Below are 16573 nucleotides of genomic sequence, written 5' to 3' on the forward strand. Positions count from 1 at the left end.
GAGATAATGAATCAGATGTGATGCTGAACATGTGCTCTGAGTTACAGTTCAATTTTTACTCGAAAATTCCTATGTCCACAGAAGTAACATTTGTCTCATCTCTGTGCCTCAATGTATTGTGGGTGATATGGGTGTTGTCAACATGGTTTAATGCTATTTACCTGTCTCCTGGGAGCTGTAATTCTATGGGGTAGGGGGAAGGGTACATGTGAACAAAAACGCATATATTGAGGTAAAATGTGCATAAAAATGGATATATTGCTGAAAATGCATACAAAAATGCATTATATTAGGAGAAATATAAATATAAGAGGAAATATGCTTTGGAAAAATGTGTTTATTAGGCAAGGTTGCATGCAAAATTGTGCACGTGAATAGAAATTCGTACTAAAATGCTGGTCAATTTTCATGATGAGTTCTTGAAATAAATTCAGAAACTGATGTGGAAATGTGGAAAACTAGGAATTTAAGATTGGACAAATTAGAAACTGAAATGAGCAGATTCATCCGTCCCAAAGGAAGATACATGTGAAGTGAGCATGATAAGAAATTAGGGTTGGCATACGTCCGGATTTTCCCAGACATATCCAGAATACTGCAGTCAGCAGCAGTGTCCGGGTGGAAATCGGGAAAATGTCTGAAATATGGCAACCCCTATAAGAAGTGGGCTGAAATTCTAGGAAGATAAATATATAGTTAACTTGGTCTCCTACCTGGTAAGTAGATTTCCTTGCATGAAGGAATATAATCAGTTAACCTACTTATCCAACTCTTCTAACTTAACAAATAATACTTTTTAAGTCTGAATTGCTAAACAGCTCCAGTGAAAATATAAATGAAGCATAAAGCAAATCCTATCTGAAAGTATAATGCTTAGCTAAACTATGAACCGAAGTATCTAACAACTTCAAATATATAACTGGACTGAAGAAACACACATTTTTTTTCTTAAACAAACCCATCTTCTCTGTATAACCCACAACACTCCCCAACTGTGCCAACAGCTGTTAGATATGAAAAGCAGCAAAGGAAGCAACATCAGCTGCATTGTTAGGTAAGCGTCACAAAGCTGTCGTGGGTGCATTCATTTTGAAGGGTGCATCGCACTGCAACAGCCTGCAAGGCAGCTGGCAAACGTGGATCCAGATCTCAGATAATCTGGGCTGGCTTTGTCCTAGGCTGGTGGTTGCCCCCAGTGCCAAAGCAAGGGAAATTAGGAGGTTGGAGATTTGAAGGAGGGAGGTGTGCCCTCGACAAGACACTCTGGGGCGGTTCTAAGATGTTACTACGAATTTTCGCTTGTCATACAAGCGAAGCCAGAACTGAAGTAATGAGAACGAGGTGTGAGTGCCCTCTAGCGGCCGCATGCAGCCACAGCAAGTGCAACCCATGAGGAACAGTTCCAACATTGAAAGGTGAAGAGATATTTTAAAATAATGAAAGCAGAGCATAAGAGGTTTGTAGAAAATAGTCTAGGGCTGGCTATTTCTATTCCTGGCTTAACCCAGAACGAAAGCAAATCCAGTATCCATCTTGTGAATTGACACTGCCAAAAAGGAAACTGTCTACAAATTATATTTCATCTAACAATTCATTACATTTGATTCCACAGTTTGGGTCTCATTACTGCTGACTGACAGTGGCAGCCTGATTATATGCAAATTAAGGCATATGCCTAAGCACATTTATCTGCACAGAATCAGGTTGCAGTGACGTCTAGCCTCTCCCCCCCTTCATATTTCACCATGAATGCACTCCTTATTTAAAAATCTGAACCCCACTTTCCACCATGTAGGTGTCAAAGCAACTGACAACAATGAAATACGCAATATGCAAAAACATAAATTAAGCCTCTAAAATTTAAAAACTTCAACCATTTAAAATCCAAATGCACAAATAAGCTAAATAAATATCTCATAAACCCTTTGCTTCGGGGAAAACAGCAGAGAGAGAGCAGCAGGAAGTGGGCAGCAAATTTGCTGCTGCACATTTTGAATGTGCAAATGCAACAGCCGAATGAAGAGTAGAATGAAGAAAGTCAAGGCTATGCAACTCTCACCAAAACAGATCTCAAAATAGCTATGGTCCTTGATGTAAGGTGTTTGTTGGTGTTCCCCAGAACAGCTTCGCTCCACGCCAGTGGAGGCTAAGCAAATTTGGTCAAATGGGACACTGCCTCACCCACCTCTCTGTCTTCAGCCAGTTCCCAGCCTGCCTGTCTTTTTACATGCTAGGGGGTGACCTTGCCTGTCAGGTTCCTCCTCCTTAATGTCAGGGCTGTAGAACTACTCAGGAATAAGGGGCGACAGGGGACTAGAATTAGTTGTCATTGGCTCTGGCTCCACCTCCAATTGGCATCTCCTCTCTGCCTTCTGCCTGGATGTGGCATTTGCCCATTTTTAAAAAAAATGTCTGTACAGGGGGAGAGAAAGAGTTAATAGGTAGACCAATAGAAAAGCCAGAGGCAGAGCCTACCTGTTTATAAAAGGGCTTAGCCCGAGGTTTGGGTTGGTTGGTTTTAGTTGGTTGGGAAAGCAGTTGGCAGACAGTTGGAAATACAGTGGTACCTCGGGTTACATATGCTTCAGGTTACATACGCTTCAGGTTACAGACTCCGCTAACCCAGAAATAGTACCTCAGGTTAAGAACATTGCTTCAGGATGAGAACAGAAATCGTGCTCCGGCAGCACGACAGCAGCAGCTGGAGGCCCCATTAGCTAAAGTGGTGCTTCAGGTTAAGAACAGTTTCAGGTTAAGAATGGACCTCCGGAACGAATTAAGTACTTAACCCGAGGTACCACTGTAGAGAGACAGTTAGTGCAGTTGGTTCTTGTGTGAGGGGAGGTAGAAGAGTTAGAGACAGGATAAAATAAGACTAAGAAGGTAAAGAGTAACAACGTTTTGAATGCAGTTAAAGTTTATTTGTGTTTGCAATAAACTACACTCTTCTTTGTTAACTTAAGAACCTGACTGAGACTAAGTGATTTACCAGGAAGGATCTGGTTGGTGGCAGTGGATTAGTGGTGTCAATAGTCCGTGAGACAACCGGGGGCTCCGTACAAATGCCACACTGGCCAACCCCGATGGGCAGCAAACATTATGGCCCCTCGTACATGTTCACAGAACACATTTGTTCCTACTGTCATCACATTACCCACAAACTCTTGAACTTGATCCACACAGAAACCAGGCCAAATAAAGGACTAAAGTAATTTTCTGCTCTTCTCTGCAACTCAAGTAAAGTCAGAAGAAGAAACGATAAGTTTCAGGGCCAGTTAAATCGTATTTAAGAATTATTTTCCACTGGTGGCATGCAGACACTAGAATGGAAGAAGCAATTCCGGGGATATTTGCACTATTTGAACCAGTGTTGGTGCTCTAGCTCCAAAGCACTGCTGTGTGCAATGTTTTGCATTATAAGCATGGCCGGAATGATAAGTGCAAATCAAATATCAACTTCTGTTCTTCTCTGACGCAGGACTGGAGCAGCTGGCTCAAAGAGAAAAATATTTGTCTCCACTAGGAATAATATGTGGAATTTCCTTATTTTTGATAGTATCAATGTTCCTTCTAGCGTTATGGAAAAGATTCCAGCCTCATAAAGGTATGTTAAATTAACGCCGGAATAAATTCAAAGCTTCTGTAAACCATAACAAAAAGGGTTGATTGTTCTTTGTCTCTTTTTCAGTTCTACAGCAGAAGCTGCAGACCAGGTAGAAAACTTAATTATCATTTGTCTACACTAAGCTTTTAAAAGAAGGGGGGGGGGACGCAGCATCTTTTTGCTGCCTACGATTCTGCGCTGAATTTGAAATAATTGTATTTCTGTTTAATGTTTCAGGCCTGAAGCAGATTACAGAAAAGCACAAACTATTTCAGGTAATATATGATATAAAGAGTTAAATGGAAATAGACCACTTTAGAAGCTTTCAAAAGAATCAAAGAGAGGAGGACAGCAAAACGACAAGTTAGATAATGATTAGGTTTCCAAGTCTTTTCTTAAAAGCAGTATCTTGGAAGGAAGGGGGAGCAAATTGCAGTGGGATAGTGCTACAATTGGGAGTTGGGGGTTACTTGCTGCTTTTCTCATCTAAATTGCACCATGAACCTCCTATTTTCGCCATAAAGGAAAACACTCATCTGGAATCCCCAATGTGGAGCCCATGGGCACCATGTTGCCCTTAGAAACCCCATTTGGTGCCTGCCAAGGCTTGCCTGCTTTGAGCAGGGCTTGCTTGATTTTTAGCATCTGTGGTGTTGTTGTTTTGTTAAAAGTGTGTGTAGGTGTTTTGCCTGTTTGGGGAGGATGAACTGGTAGGTATAGTCAACTCCTGCAGAGAGCAGAATTTAGCCTTCTGTTCTTTATCTGAGGAACAGAAAGTTTAATCCTGCTCCCAGTTATTACGATGTCAGATTATCGACAGGTGAGTGGTTACAACCACCTGCCAAAGTTGGCCTATGGGGTGGTCCTCTAGGGTGCCAAAATGGCGCCCCACTTCTGCAAATCACACACTCTCATACTGAACCTGAGGTGGAACACAATTGTCCATAATAATTACTTTCTCTTTATTTAAATATCGGCACTTTTAGGGCATGAAAACGCGTTGGATGATTTTGGAATATATGAATTTGTTGCCTTTCCTGACGCAGCAGGAATTTCAAGGGTAAGTGCTTATATCTCTGCAGCATGGATATCTGAAAAGCCATTTTGCTGGCAGAATACAGAAATAGCCCTTGGTTTAAAGGCTTCAAAAAACAGAAATATAGATATATTCATAAAGAAGGAAGGCGGTTCATTTTAGCAACTCTGAATCTGACTCTTTTGTTACGGTCTGTGTCTTTCATTGTTACTTCTTCATTCTGAATGTGATAACCACTTCCCAAATCTGAGCTTTTAGTGGCACTGAAAAGCTACACTATAAAGCCAGTCTGACGTGGTGGTAGGAGTTTTGGACTAGGACTCCGGAGATTCATGTTCATATCCCCACAGAGCTATAAAGCTCACTGGCTGCCGTAGGGCCAGTTTCCTTCTCTCACCCTAGCCTGTTTCACAATGGGATGGTGTGTGTTTTTGCGAAGATAAAATGGAGGAAGAAATAATACGTGCTGCCTTAAGATACTTGGAAGAAAGGGAGGGTACCAATGAAATAATTAAATACCTAAATGCTACAGAGTGCCTTAATGTGTATAGATGAAAACCCACCTTGCCCAAAAAATAAATGAACGGATGCCCACATCACACACAGGACCTTTGTTGTTTCTTCTTCATTCTACTTCCTCAATCTTATGAACTTCAAGTCACACTGAGAAACTGCAGGTTCCCTAAATGTGCACAGACCAGAATTCATCCTGCTCAAAAAGGATGTTAGATCAGAGGCCAGTCTAGATCCGGGAACAGAATCGCCAGCTTTTGAAAGGCCAATTCATGTCAACATGAAGCTGTGACCCAACTCCCTCCCACTAGACGTCAGACAGGCATTGGCCCTGTGGAGCTTCAAATGCCTAGTTAAAAATCATATTTCAGGATGTTATTTGCATTATAAATGCTTCTCTGATAATTTCTTTTCTCATGTTCTTGTTTAAATTTCTGAGATTTTTAATTTATGTCTTAAGCTTGGCATGTTGTATATTTTTGTCACCTTTTGCCACTTTGAGATCTAGATGGTGAAAAAACAGGACATGTATTTTTTTGAATAAATCAATCAATCAATAAGCCCTGACCTCCCTCACTACAATCTATAGCCAGACAACACACTAAGCCAGACTTCCTCAACCTCGGTCCTCCAGATGTTTTGAGACTACAATTCCCATCATTCCTGACCACTAGTCCTGCTAGCAAGGGATCCTGGGAGTTGTAGACCAAAAACATCTGGAGGGCTGAGGTTGAGGAAGCCTGCATTAAGCCAAACATTGGCTTAGCAGCTGCTGCACCACACTGTCCTATGCTATAAGGGCCGGGGAGGAACAAAATGGGTACAAATTCCTCTCTAGGAGACCATAAGCCATTGATTAGTTGACCCTCTTGTGCAAATAAGGCCTACATCTCACTGGCTCTGTTTTAGGCTTCCATGTTAGTTTAGCCTATCTTGCTCAGAGAAAAACATTATTTCCTCCTTTCAGGTGTCAAGTTGGTCAGTTTCTGTCTCTGATGCTGCACAAGGCCAGGATTTTAATGGAACAGTTTATGAAGTTATTCGGCATATTCCTGAACAATATCAAGAACGTCAAGAGTAAGTTGCGCAAACCTAATTTGTCAACCAGGTTGCACAATGAGACTGCCTGGAGGGGGTGGACTTTAGTAATATGGTGCCCTGAGCAAGGACAAAATTTGTCCCGTCCCCGTCCCCCCCAATATTTATTGTTTTCACAATAATTCCAATATTACAATAATGGTAATCTGTTAATCAGGATTTTATTTTATATCAGTCAGTCAATCTATTAAAAAACATATAGCCTGGTGTTTTAATGCCATTTGGTATTTCCAAGAAGGGAAATACAAAAATCGGAATAATTAAAACCATCAGAATTATAACAAAGTCTTGTGGTGCCTTAAAGACTAACAAATTTATTATGGCATATGCTTTAATGGACTATAATCCATTTCATCAGACCCAACTAACACAGACTCGCTAAAATGGTTTCCATTATGGGAATTGTTAAGAATTACAGTAAATAGAATTTAGCAGAAAATATGAAGAAACATCTGGATGACAGTGATTTGCATTCCAGAGAGCTCTCTCTTTCATATATTTTACAAATGGAGAGTTTGGGTTTGGGTTTGGTTTTTTACCTTTTCAAACATTACTTCATCTATGTCATGCTATAAGCTTACAGCACAGAGGACTTTATCACATTTATATTCTGCTTATGCATGACTTGAGTTTGAAACATTCTGTCCACTACACCCCACCCTACTTAACAGTTTACAATGCTTCAGGAGATGTTTGCAATGAGGGTATCCTGTGATATCTTAAACCATCGCTTTGTGGTGTTTGTTTTGCTGCAACACACTGCCACTCTGGAATTTGCTGGTATTGTTTATGGAATGATGTTTAAAAGCTCTACACACAGTCTTCTGAACCAGGAACTGTGACTCAATATGAGTTTGATTTTTTTTTTCCTCCTAGAGGCACATGAAAAGAAAATGAAAGCATAGGGATGAAATCTGTTTTTGGAAATAGAAGAAGCAACAAATGCCACAGCATGGGAAAGGATCGACCTGTCACTTCTAATGACAAAGCCACCTCAAGTTTAATAAGCAAAATCTTCTTTGCACATTTCTAATGTCATATATATATATATATATATATATATATTAGCCTTGTTTAAATGATATATTGCTTACAGCTGCTGATTACAATTTAGACTGTAAAAGTTACAAATCCAACAATGAAATGTCTAAGTGTTGGCTATTCCATTACTGTATTCTAAAATATTGGATTGCTGCCATCTGTGCCCAATGAGAGGGATCTCCAATGCTGTTTTTTTATTAAAAAACAACAACAACAGAACTCTAAGATGAATGTGCCCTTAAGATTTTACATCAGCCTGTACTGTAAATAACGATAAATGAGTATATGTTAGCAGCATGATAGGTGTTCGTTAGCAAATACCTGCTTTTTCTAAAGTCAGCGAACATTGCATTAAGTGAACATTGCAACTGAAATAATGTATAAAGTGATTCACTGTGACTACTATATTTCAAAACTGTAAATATGTATGTATGTGCGTATGTATATGTATTCAGTGATGGCTAAGGCCTCCTAAAGGGGAAGGTACTACAAATCCTTTGCATCCTAACCCTAAACCATAATCACCCATATCTTCCCTTCCATCTTGGAAGCCCTACATATTAGCCATGGAGAAACCTGGGTTAGGAGAAGAAAGGTGATTTGCCCAAGGCTACAAACAGGGACAAAAGCAGGCATGAGATTATTTATGTAATTACTGATCCGTATTTTAGTATCTTTTTATAAAGTAAATAGCAGTCATAGCCGCCGCCCCCCGTACCCTCACATGGAAGGAAGATACTTTAACTCTTTTTCTTCACCACAGTTCTGATCTAGGTCAAGGGGAGCATTCTGATCTGGGTCAAGGGGAGCATGCAGCTGCTGTATGAATAATCTGGAGTCTGCTTTGACCCTGGGTGCAATGCAGAGATGGGGTGTGAGTTCAAGCCCCCAAATAAATTCTCCCCTTTGTTACTGTGTCTCTTCACCAAAAACATATGATTTTGTAGAGACAAAGAAAATCATTCCCTTATATGGTAACTACTGCAAGAACAGTATACACTAGACAAATTAAAATTAAAAATTAAAAATATTAAGAAGCTTGTGCATCTCAGTTCTTTTTTGCCATGGCCGCAAGAAGGAATTTGGAAACTGTAAGAGTTCAATGACAGTTAAACTAAGGTGGTAGCAAAAACTTATTATCTGCCTCCTGCAGCCACACCAGAGTCCACAAACCCAGAGAAGATATCTAAATGCAGCCAAAATGTGGTACTAATGAGAGAAAAACAAACGCCCAAAACTTTATTATAGATGGGTTTGGCTAAAGGCATAATTAAAACTTGCAATGACAATCAAATACTTTTGTGATGTTCAATATTGTTAAAGCACATGATGAATTCAATATGTAACAAGTTTTAGTATGTTATGACAAATTTATGTAATAAATTTGATGAGATTTTGAATTTTAAAAAGGGATTCTTTTACTGCCTTGCTTGAAACCACACAGGTGGTCGCTTGGCACTCTAGTTAAAATAATCACAACCGTTTGGACCTCTTTGTTTTCTTTTCTGTGAACTGGATAACTTTCGTTGCTTTGGTTTTTCTTCACGTTATGTGCTCTGGTAGGATTGATACACTACTCCAGCATGCCAGTGTTAAAACAGAAAACCCTATAAGCTGCATTTAAGAGGCAACATAATAGAAGTTTATAAAATTATGCCTGACATGGCATGGCATGAACACTCGAATTCATGGCCATCCAATGAAACTGAATGTTGCAAGATTCAGAACAAATACAAGAAAGTACTTCTTCGCACAGCATATTGTTAAACTATGGAACTTGCTCCCACAAGAGACAGCAATGTCCACCTACTTGGATAGCGGCTAACAGATTGAGGTTGAATCCTGAAAAGACAGAAGTACTGTTTTGGGGGGACAGGAGGCAGGGGGTGTGGAGGACTCCGTGGTCCTGAATGAAGTAACTGTGCCCCCGAAGGACCAGGTGCGCAGCCTGGGAGTCATTCTGGACTCACAGCTGTCCATGGAGGCACAGGTCAATTCTGTATCCAGGGCAGCTGTTTATCAGCTCCATCTGGTACGCCGACTGAGACCCTACCTGCCCGCAAACTGTCTTGCCAGAGTGGTGCATGCTCTAGTTATCTCTCGCTTGGACTACTGCAATGTGCTCTGTGTGGGGCTACCTTTGAAGGTGACCCGGAAACTACAGTTAATCCAGAATGCGGCAGCTAGACTGGTGACTGGGAGCGGCCGCCGAGACCATAAAACACTGGTCTTGAAAGACCTACACTGGCTCCCAGTACGTTTCCGAGAACAATTCAAAGTGCTGGTGCTGACCTTTAAAGCCCTAAACGACTTCAGTCCAGCATACCTGAAGGAGTGTCTCCACCTCCATCGCTCTGCCCAGACACTGAGGTCCAGCGCCGAGGGCCTTTTGGCAGTTCCCTCACTGCGAGAAGCCAAGTTACAAGGAACCAGGCAGAGGGCCTTCTCGGTAGTGGCACCCACCCTGTGGAACGCCCTCCCACCAGATGTCAAAGAGAAAAATAACTACCAAACTTTTAGAAGACATCTGAAGGCAGCCCTGTTTAGGGAAGCTTTTAATGTTGGAAGCCGCCCAGAGTGGCTGGGGAAACCCAGCCAGATGGGCGGGGTATAAATAAATAAATAAATTATTATTATTATTATTATTATTATTATTATTATTATTATTGCTTTAAAGAGGATTGGACAAATTCACAAAGACGGCTTTCAATGGTTACTAGTGATAATGGCTATGCGCTGCCTCCACAGCTGCTGGAAACCACAGGAGGGAAGCACACTCTCGTGCTCAGATCCTGTTTGAGGAATTCCCTATAAGTATCTGGTTGGCCACTGTGAGAATAGGGTACTGGACCATAATGGGCCATTGGCGTCATTCAGCAGGCTCTTCTGGTGTTTTTTTTCAGAAGAATAACTTACCATGTTCTTTCAACCTCCAGTGCCCAAGGTTGAAAGGATCTGTGCAGGGCAGACCCCCGTTATTGTATAAATTGTGAAATGTTATCACAGCTCATTAGAAAACGAAACAACTCTTAAGTTTTGATTTCCACAGAAACGAAACCAAGTATATGAATAGGTTATGATGATATGATTTCAGAAAACCAACACCCAGGATTAAAATGAATGCACAAAGGTATGCAGTGAATAAAAAGAAAGTACATTTTAAAGCCACTTAATCTTCCATGACACGACAACAGGTCAGGCTAACATTTTGACAGCACTACTGGATTAGGATAGCCTTACTATAGTAATATCCACTCTTGCAACCTTGCGTTTAGCTTAATCTAATGCACTCTATGTAGGGCTGGCTACCCTTGAAGACAATCCAGAAACTTCCACTAATGCAGAATGCACCTGACAAAAGAGTTGACAGGTTTCTCTGTGCTCTGCTGTGAGTGCTGAAGACTGCTCCCTGCTAGGCCCTTTGCCCCTGGACTAGGGGGCGGGGACTAGACTCACCAACCCTATTGCAGAAGCTCCTCATGAGGCCGGAAGAACATCACCCGGCTGTGAGTGTGAAGGCCGCTCCCTGCAAGGCCCTTTGCCCCTGGACTAGGAGGCGGGGACCAGACTCACCCTGCTCAGCATAAGAGACTCCTGAGAGGCTGGAGGGACATTGCCCTGCTGTGAGTCCTAAATGTTTTTAAATAGTTTTTAATCTGTGGTATTTTAAATTTTGTTTTTGTTTTTGTTTTGTTCTTTGGGGCGTGGGATAAACGTGGGATAAACAGCTTGGGATTAGTTTAATTTTAGTATAACAGTATTTTTTGTTCGTTTTTCTTTTTTTAATTAGCTTCTACTGTTTTATTGGTTTATTATATAGTTTGTAGAACATATTCTGTTCTGAAGGGGAGAGGGTAAGGGCTGCCTGGGAGTGGGCCCCAGCCAACAGAATGGCTGGGACAGGTTCCATGGCGGGGATGCACTGGGACACCAGATCTCAGTGATCATGGGCAGGAGGAGGAGTTATGCTAAGACCAGACCATGTCATTACCAAGGAGGCAGGTTGAGGTGTTGTTTGAGGACTATTCCTGCCTCCGGGTCTGGTCTTGACTGGAAGGATACTGGAATCAGCAAGGGAGACCCACATGACCTGAAGGTGCTGCTGTGCAATGCCAAGTCAATGATTCATAAAACCACTGCCATCCACGACTTGATCGTTGATGGAGGACTTGACATGGCATGTGTAACAGAGACTTGGTTGGATGAAGCAGATGGGCCTGTTCTCAGCGCTCCTTGTCCACCAGGATTCTCTTACACACAGCAACCCAGGTCATATGGGCAGCAAGGGGGGGGGGGTTGCAGTGATTGTTAAGGAAGTCATTAGCTGACACCAGGCATCCTATTGGGAAGACCCAGTTTTCTGAGTGCATGTTCTGTAAGTTGGGCAATAGGGGCAGTACAGGATTCCTTTTGTTGTACCGACCTCCCCGCTGCACCAAGGATTCCCTGCTTTAGATTGTGGCAGATGTTTTCCTGGAGACACCTAGTTTGGTTGTCCTAGAGGATTTTAACATCCATGCCAACATGCCCTTACAAGGGGCCGTTCAGGACTTTGTGGAAAGCATGGCCTCCATGGGGCTGTCCCTGAATAAGTTTGGCCCAACTCATAGTCACGAACATGCCTTAGACCTGGTGTTTACCTCTATGGATGTGGGTGATATGACACTAAGTAAAAGTGAAACAAAAGAAGTGCCATGGTCGGATTGCTTCCTGGTGCAACAGGACTTCTCCACGACCCTTCCCCTCTGCAGGGAGGTGAAACCGAATCAGATGTTCCGCCCTGCCATTTAATGGATCCAAATGGTTTCCAAAGAGTGGTAGGGGATGTTTTATCCCATGTTGATGGCCTTTCAGCTGATTCCCTGGTGTCCTGCTGGAATGCAGAGTTAACCAGGGCTATTGACTGGCTCTGAAGCACCCTCTCCGATTGCATGGAGCCCCGTAGTTTTCCCCAGAGCTGAGGGTGATGAAACAATCACTGAGACGGCTAGAGCGCCAGTGGCAGAAAACTCATTCTGAATCAGACCGTCGAGGCTACCAAGTAGTGATAGTGATGGCAAAGAGGACTTTCTTCGCTGCCTCTATTGCATCTGCAGAAAACAGCAGCAGGAGACTCTTTCAGTTGGTTTGCAATCTAACAGAACCACCTTCGCCATCATGGGTGGGGTATAAATATTATTATTATTATTAGAGTCATATATTACCTATTCTGCAGGATCTGCACTGGCTACCTACTAGTTATCAAGCTCAATTTAAGATGTCAATGCTGACATATAAACTCTTAAATGATTTGGGACCCAAGTACTTAACAGATCACCTCATATCAGTCAATGTGGCCTCTGTTATTGGCAAATATTTACACGTGTATCCCTTTCTGTTTCAGGAAATGATAATTCATGCATACTTGCTTTAACCTGTAATAATAATAATAATAATAATAATAATAATAATAATAATAATAATAAATTTTATTTATATCCCTCCCTCCCCAGCCGAAGCCGGGCTCAGGGCGGCTAACAACAATCAAATAATCAAACAATCAAATAATCCAACATTCTAAAAATATTTCATTATAAAAATTAATTAAAATCAAGTTGATGGCAACCATTAAGCAAAATTCTGTGCAGGTTGCCAGAGGAGGGAGTCAGGCTGCGCCCTGACCAAAGGCCTGGTGGAACAACTCTGTCTTGCAGGCCCTGTGGAAAGATGTCAGGTCCCGCAGGGCCCTAGTCTCTTGTGACAGAGCGTTCCACCAGATTGGAGCCACAGCCGAGAAGGCCCTGGCTCTAGTTGAGGCCAGCCTAACCTCTCTGAGGCCTGGGACCTTCAGGATGTTTTTATTTGCAGACCGTAGGTTTCTCTGTGGGGCATACCAGGAGAGGCGGTCCCGTAGGTATGAGGGTCCTAGGCCGTATAGGGCTTTAAAGGTTAAAACCAGCACCTTAAACCTGATCCTGTACTCCACCGGAAGCCAGTGCAGCTGGTATAGTACCGGATGAATGTGGTCTCGCAGCGAAGACCCCATAAGGAGTCTCGCCGTGGCATTCTGCACCCGCTGGAGTTTCTGGGTCAGTCTCAAGGGCAGCCCCACGTAGAGCGAGTTACAATAATCCAGTCTGGAGGTGACCGTCGCATGGATCACAGTGGCTAGGTCAGGGCGAGAGAGATAAGGGGCCAACTGCTTAGCTTGGCGGAGATGAAAAAATGCCGCCTTTGTTATAGCTGTAATCTGCGCCTCCATAGAGAGGGAAGTATCAAAGATTACACCCAAACTCTTAACGGACGGTGCTGGCACTAATTGCACCCCCGCAAGAGATGGGAGTTGCCCCCTCAATCCCATATCGTCCCGTCCCAGCCAGAGGACCTCTGTCTTCGAAGGATTTAACTTCAACCGGCTCCCACGTAACCATCCAGCCACAGCTTCCAGACATCTGGTCAGTGTGTCTGGGGCCGAGTCAGGATGGCCATCCATCAACAGATAGAGTTGGGTGTCATCGGCATACTGATGGCAACCCAGCCCAAAACTCCGGACAAGCTGGGCGAGGGGGCGCATAAAGATGTTAAAAAGCATCGGGGAGAGAATCGCACCCTGAGGCACTCCACACACCAAGGAGTGGCGCGATGACAATTCCCCCCCAAGCGCCACCCTCTGTCCCCGACCAGAGAGAAACGAGCGCAGCCATTGGAGGACTGTGCCCTGGATCCCCACGTCGGCAAGGCGGTGGTCTAGGAGTTCGTGATCAACCATGTCAAAGGCTGCTGACAGGTCTAGAAGAATCAGCAGCCCCGACCCGCCTCGATCCAGCTGCCTGTGGAGATCAACCAGAGCCGTCTCGGTCCCATGACCAGTGCGGAAGCCAGACTGGAATGGATCGAGAGCCGATGTTTCATCCAGAAATCTACCAAGCTGTTCAGCAACCGCTCTCTCAATCACCTTACCCAGGAATGGAAGATTCGAAACCGGGCGGTAATTGGATAGAGCTAAGGGATCTAATGACGTTTTCTTTAAGAGCGGACGCACCACTGCCTCCTTCAGTTCCCCTGGGAATATCCCGGTGCCAAGGGACAAATTGATGATATCCCCCAGGGGGGCCCGCACCTCGTCTGGACACGCTCTAATCAACCATGACAGGCACGGGTCAAGAGGAAAGGTGGTGGGCTTTCCAGCTTGGAGGAGTCTGTCCACATCGGCTGGAGATATCCGGTCAAAATGGTCCAATACTGGACCCGAGGACAGTCGAGGGGCCTCCAGTTCATTTATTGTATCCAAATTGGCAGGAAGGTCATGGTGGAGCAACAGGACATATACAGACATATACAGGTTCCTAAACATTCCACACACACCAAGCTAATATGTTTAATGTGATTAACAGTTAACCAATCCACTGAGTATAAGTCAAGCCTCTGTTGGGTCCAATTTTGGATTACATTGCCTCTAGAAGGATGAACTCTACTGCTAAGCAGTGTGGGCAGCTGCCACAGGTGGCACATGCTGGGGTGGGGTAGCTGCAATCTTGACGGAGTTGGAGGCTGTAGGTCAGGTGCAGGGCTCAGAGCTGAAGACTGGGAGATCATTGCATCTGATGCTTGGGGACAGTAGCCCCCAGGGATCCTCCCAAAACACAAGGTTTTGTAGGGCCAGAACCCAGACCCTCACAGGCACCTTCCCCTTAGAAACCAGATGCCTCCCACTACACGCCAGTCCAGTGGCGCAGGGAGTACACCACGAGGGTGACCATGCAGCGGAGGGGAAATGCCAGTCTTTAACAGGCCACCCCTTTAAGGTTATTCTGCAAGGGGAGGGTGCCCCAAGGAAGTAGTCTGGAGAGGGGGGCTTAAAAGGCCTCAATGTGCTATCAACTGTTATTGGAGAAAGGGACTTATTTGGAGGTAATAATAATAATAATTATTATTATTTATTTATACCCCACCCATCTGGCTGGGTTTCCCCAGCCACTCTGGGCAGCTCCCAACAGAATATTAAAAGACGATAAAACATCAAACATTAAAAGCTTCCCTAGACAGGGCTGCCTTCAGATGTCTTCTAAAAGAAAGCTGGTTGTTTCTTTCCTTGACATCTGATGGGAGGGTGTTCCACAGGGCGGGTGCCACTACCGAGAAGGCCCTCTGCTTTGTTCCCTGTAACTTTGCTTCTCACAGTGAGGGAACCGCTAGAAGACGCTTCTTCAGGTATACTGGTTGCCTTTGACCAGTCTTGCCACCAGCCAGCCTTGTGACTTTGCTCTGTATTCCTACTTTCTCAGGTGTAGGGTAGTGAGAGCATGAGGCAGCACCAATTTCCAAATAATACCTTTTGTGACATTCACTCCATGGTCAGGGGAAAGCACTCCTACACGCAGAAGCTTTTCGCAGCCAATCAGTCATGTGTGTTTGTGCCTCAATCTGTTTAATTTTACAATTTGCCTTGCATTATTGCTTTGAGCTGTATTTTATAGTAGTTTTATTCGGCTATTTTAAAACTGTATGTCAAAAGTCACTTTGAGAGCTTGGTTTTAGTTGAAAAACACTCAAGAAGTTTGTGTAATAAATAGGGATGGGGGGTGGAATTGATTACGTTTGCATTTAAAAGAGAATTTGCTTTGTTCACACTTTCCAAAACAACACACGAACTGAAACACAGGCATCCTTCGAAATTCACACTTCTCTGAATTTTGCAGTGCAGTTTTCCAGCCAAGTAATGTGTACAAAAAAGAATATAATATGGTGAGCTGTGCATAAAAATGCATCTATTAGCAAAAATAACATACATACATGTTCTATTGGGGGAAATGCTTTGCAAAAATGTGTATGTTAGGCAAAATTGCATACAAACGTGCACATTAAGAGAAATTCTGATGAATTTTCAAAATGACTTTAAAAAATAAGTAAATACAAAAGCTGATGTGGAAATGTGGGGAACTGAACTTAAGATGGGGGAAATGAGAAAAGAAACTGAAGGTGAGAGATTCTCTCATCCTTAGATTATCTAAAATGATAAAATAAATAAATAAATAAATAAAAATTTCTATCTGCATCCAAAAAGCTCCTGACATAGATGTGGTATCTTGAAAAGGATCCCTTGTTGTGCCTGCATGGTCTTAGAATGTGGATGAGCTTGAGCCATAAAAGTTCATACATGTATCCCTAACATTATATTGATTTCAGAGATATAAACACATACCCCATATCAGAAGCTTTCAAAGATTAGTCACTAAAATTATCTGGTACTTATGTGATGTTTTCAATAGGTGTTACATATTACTCATTGAATAGCAATGGTT

At 43.0% G+C, this 16573-nt stretch overlaps 1 protein-coding gene and 1 long non-coding RNA gene across 2 annotated transcripts in view; both read left to right on the forward strand.

The window, feature by feature from the left end:
- HEPACAM2 (HEPACAM family member 2) overlaps positions 1-9931 on the forward strand; it is a 33262-nt gene extending 23331 nt beyond the window's left edge. Inside the window, 6 exon segments of the mRNA XM_083578797.1 lie at positions 3479-3604; positions 3689-3713; positions 3842-3879; positions 4591-4664; positions 6121-6230; positions 7128-9931. Coding sequence (XP_083434923.1) covers positions 3479-3604; positions 3689-3713; positions 3842-3879; positions 4591-4664; positions 6121-6230; positions 7128-7137 — 383 coding nt within the window. The 3' untranslated portion in view covers positions 7138-9931.
- Positions 1549-2965, forward strand: LOC310745848. The gene is made up of 2 exons (XR_014540381.1): positions 1549-2563; positions 2811-2965. It is a non-coding gene; the product is annotated as an uncharacterized lncRNA (long non-coding RNA).
- Positions 9932-16573: the final 6642 nt, after the last annotated feature.

Source organism: Podarcis filfolensis (genome assembly GCF_964270895.1).
Source record: "Podarcis filfolensis genome assembly, chromosome: 12".
NCBI lineage: Eukaryota > Metazoa > Chordata > Lepidosauria > Squamata > Lacertidae > Podarcis > Podarcis filfolensis.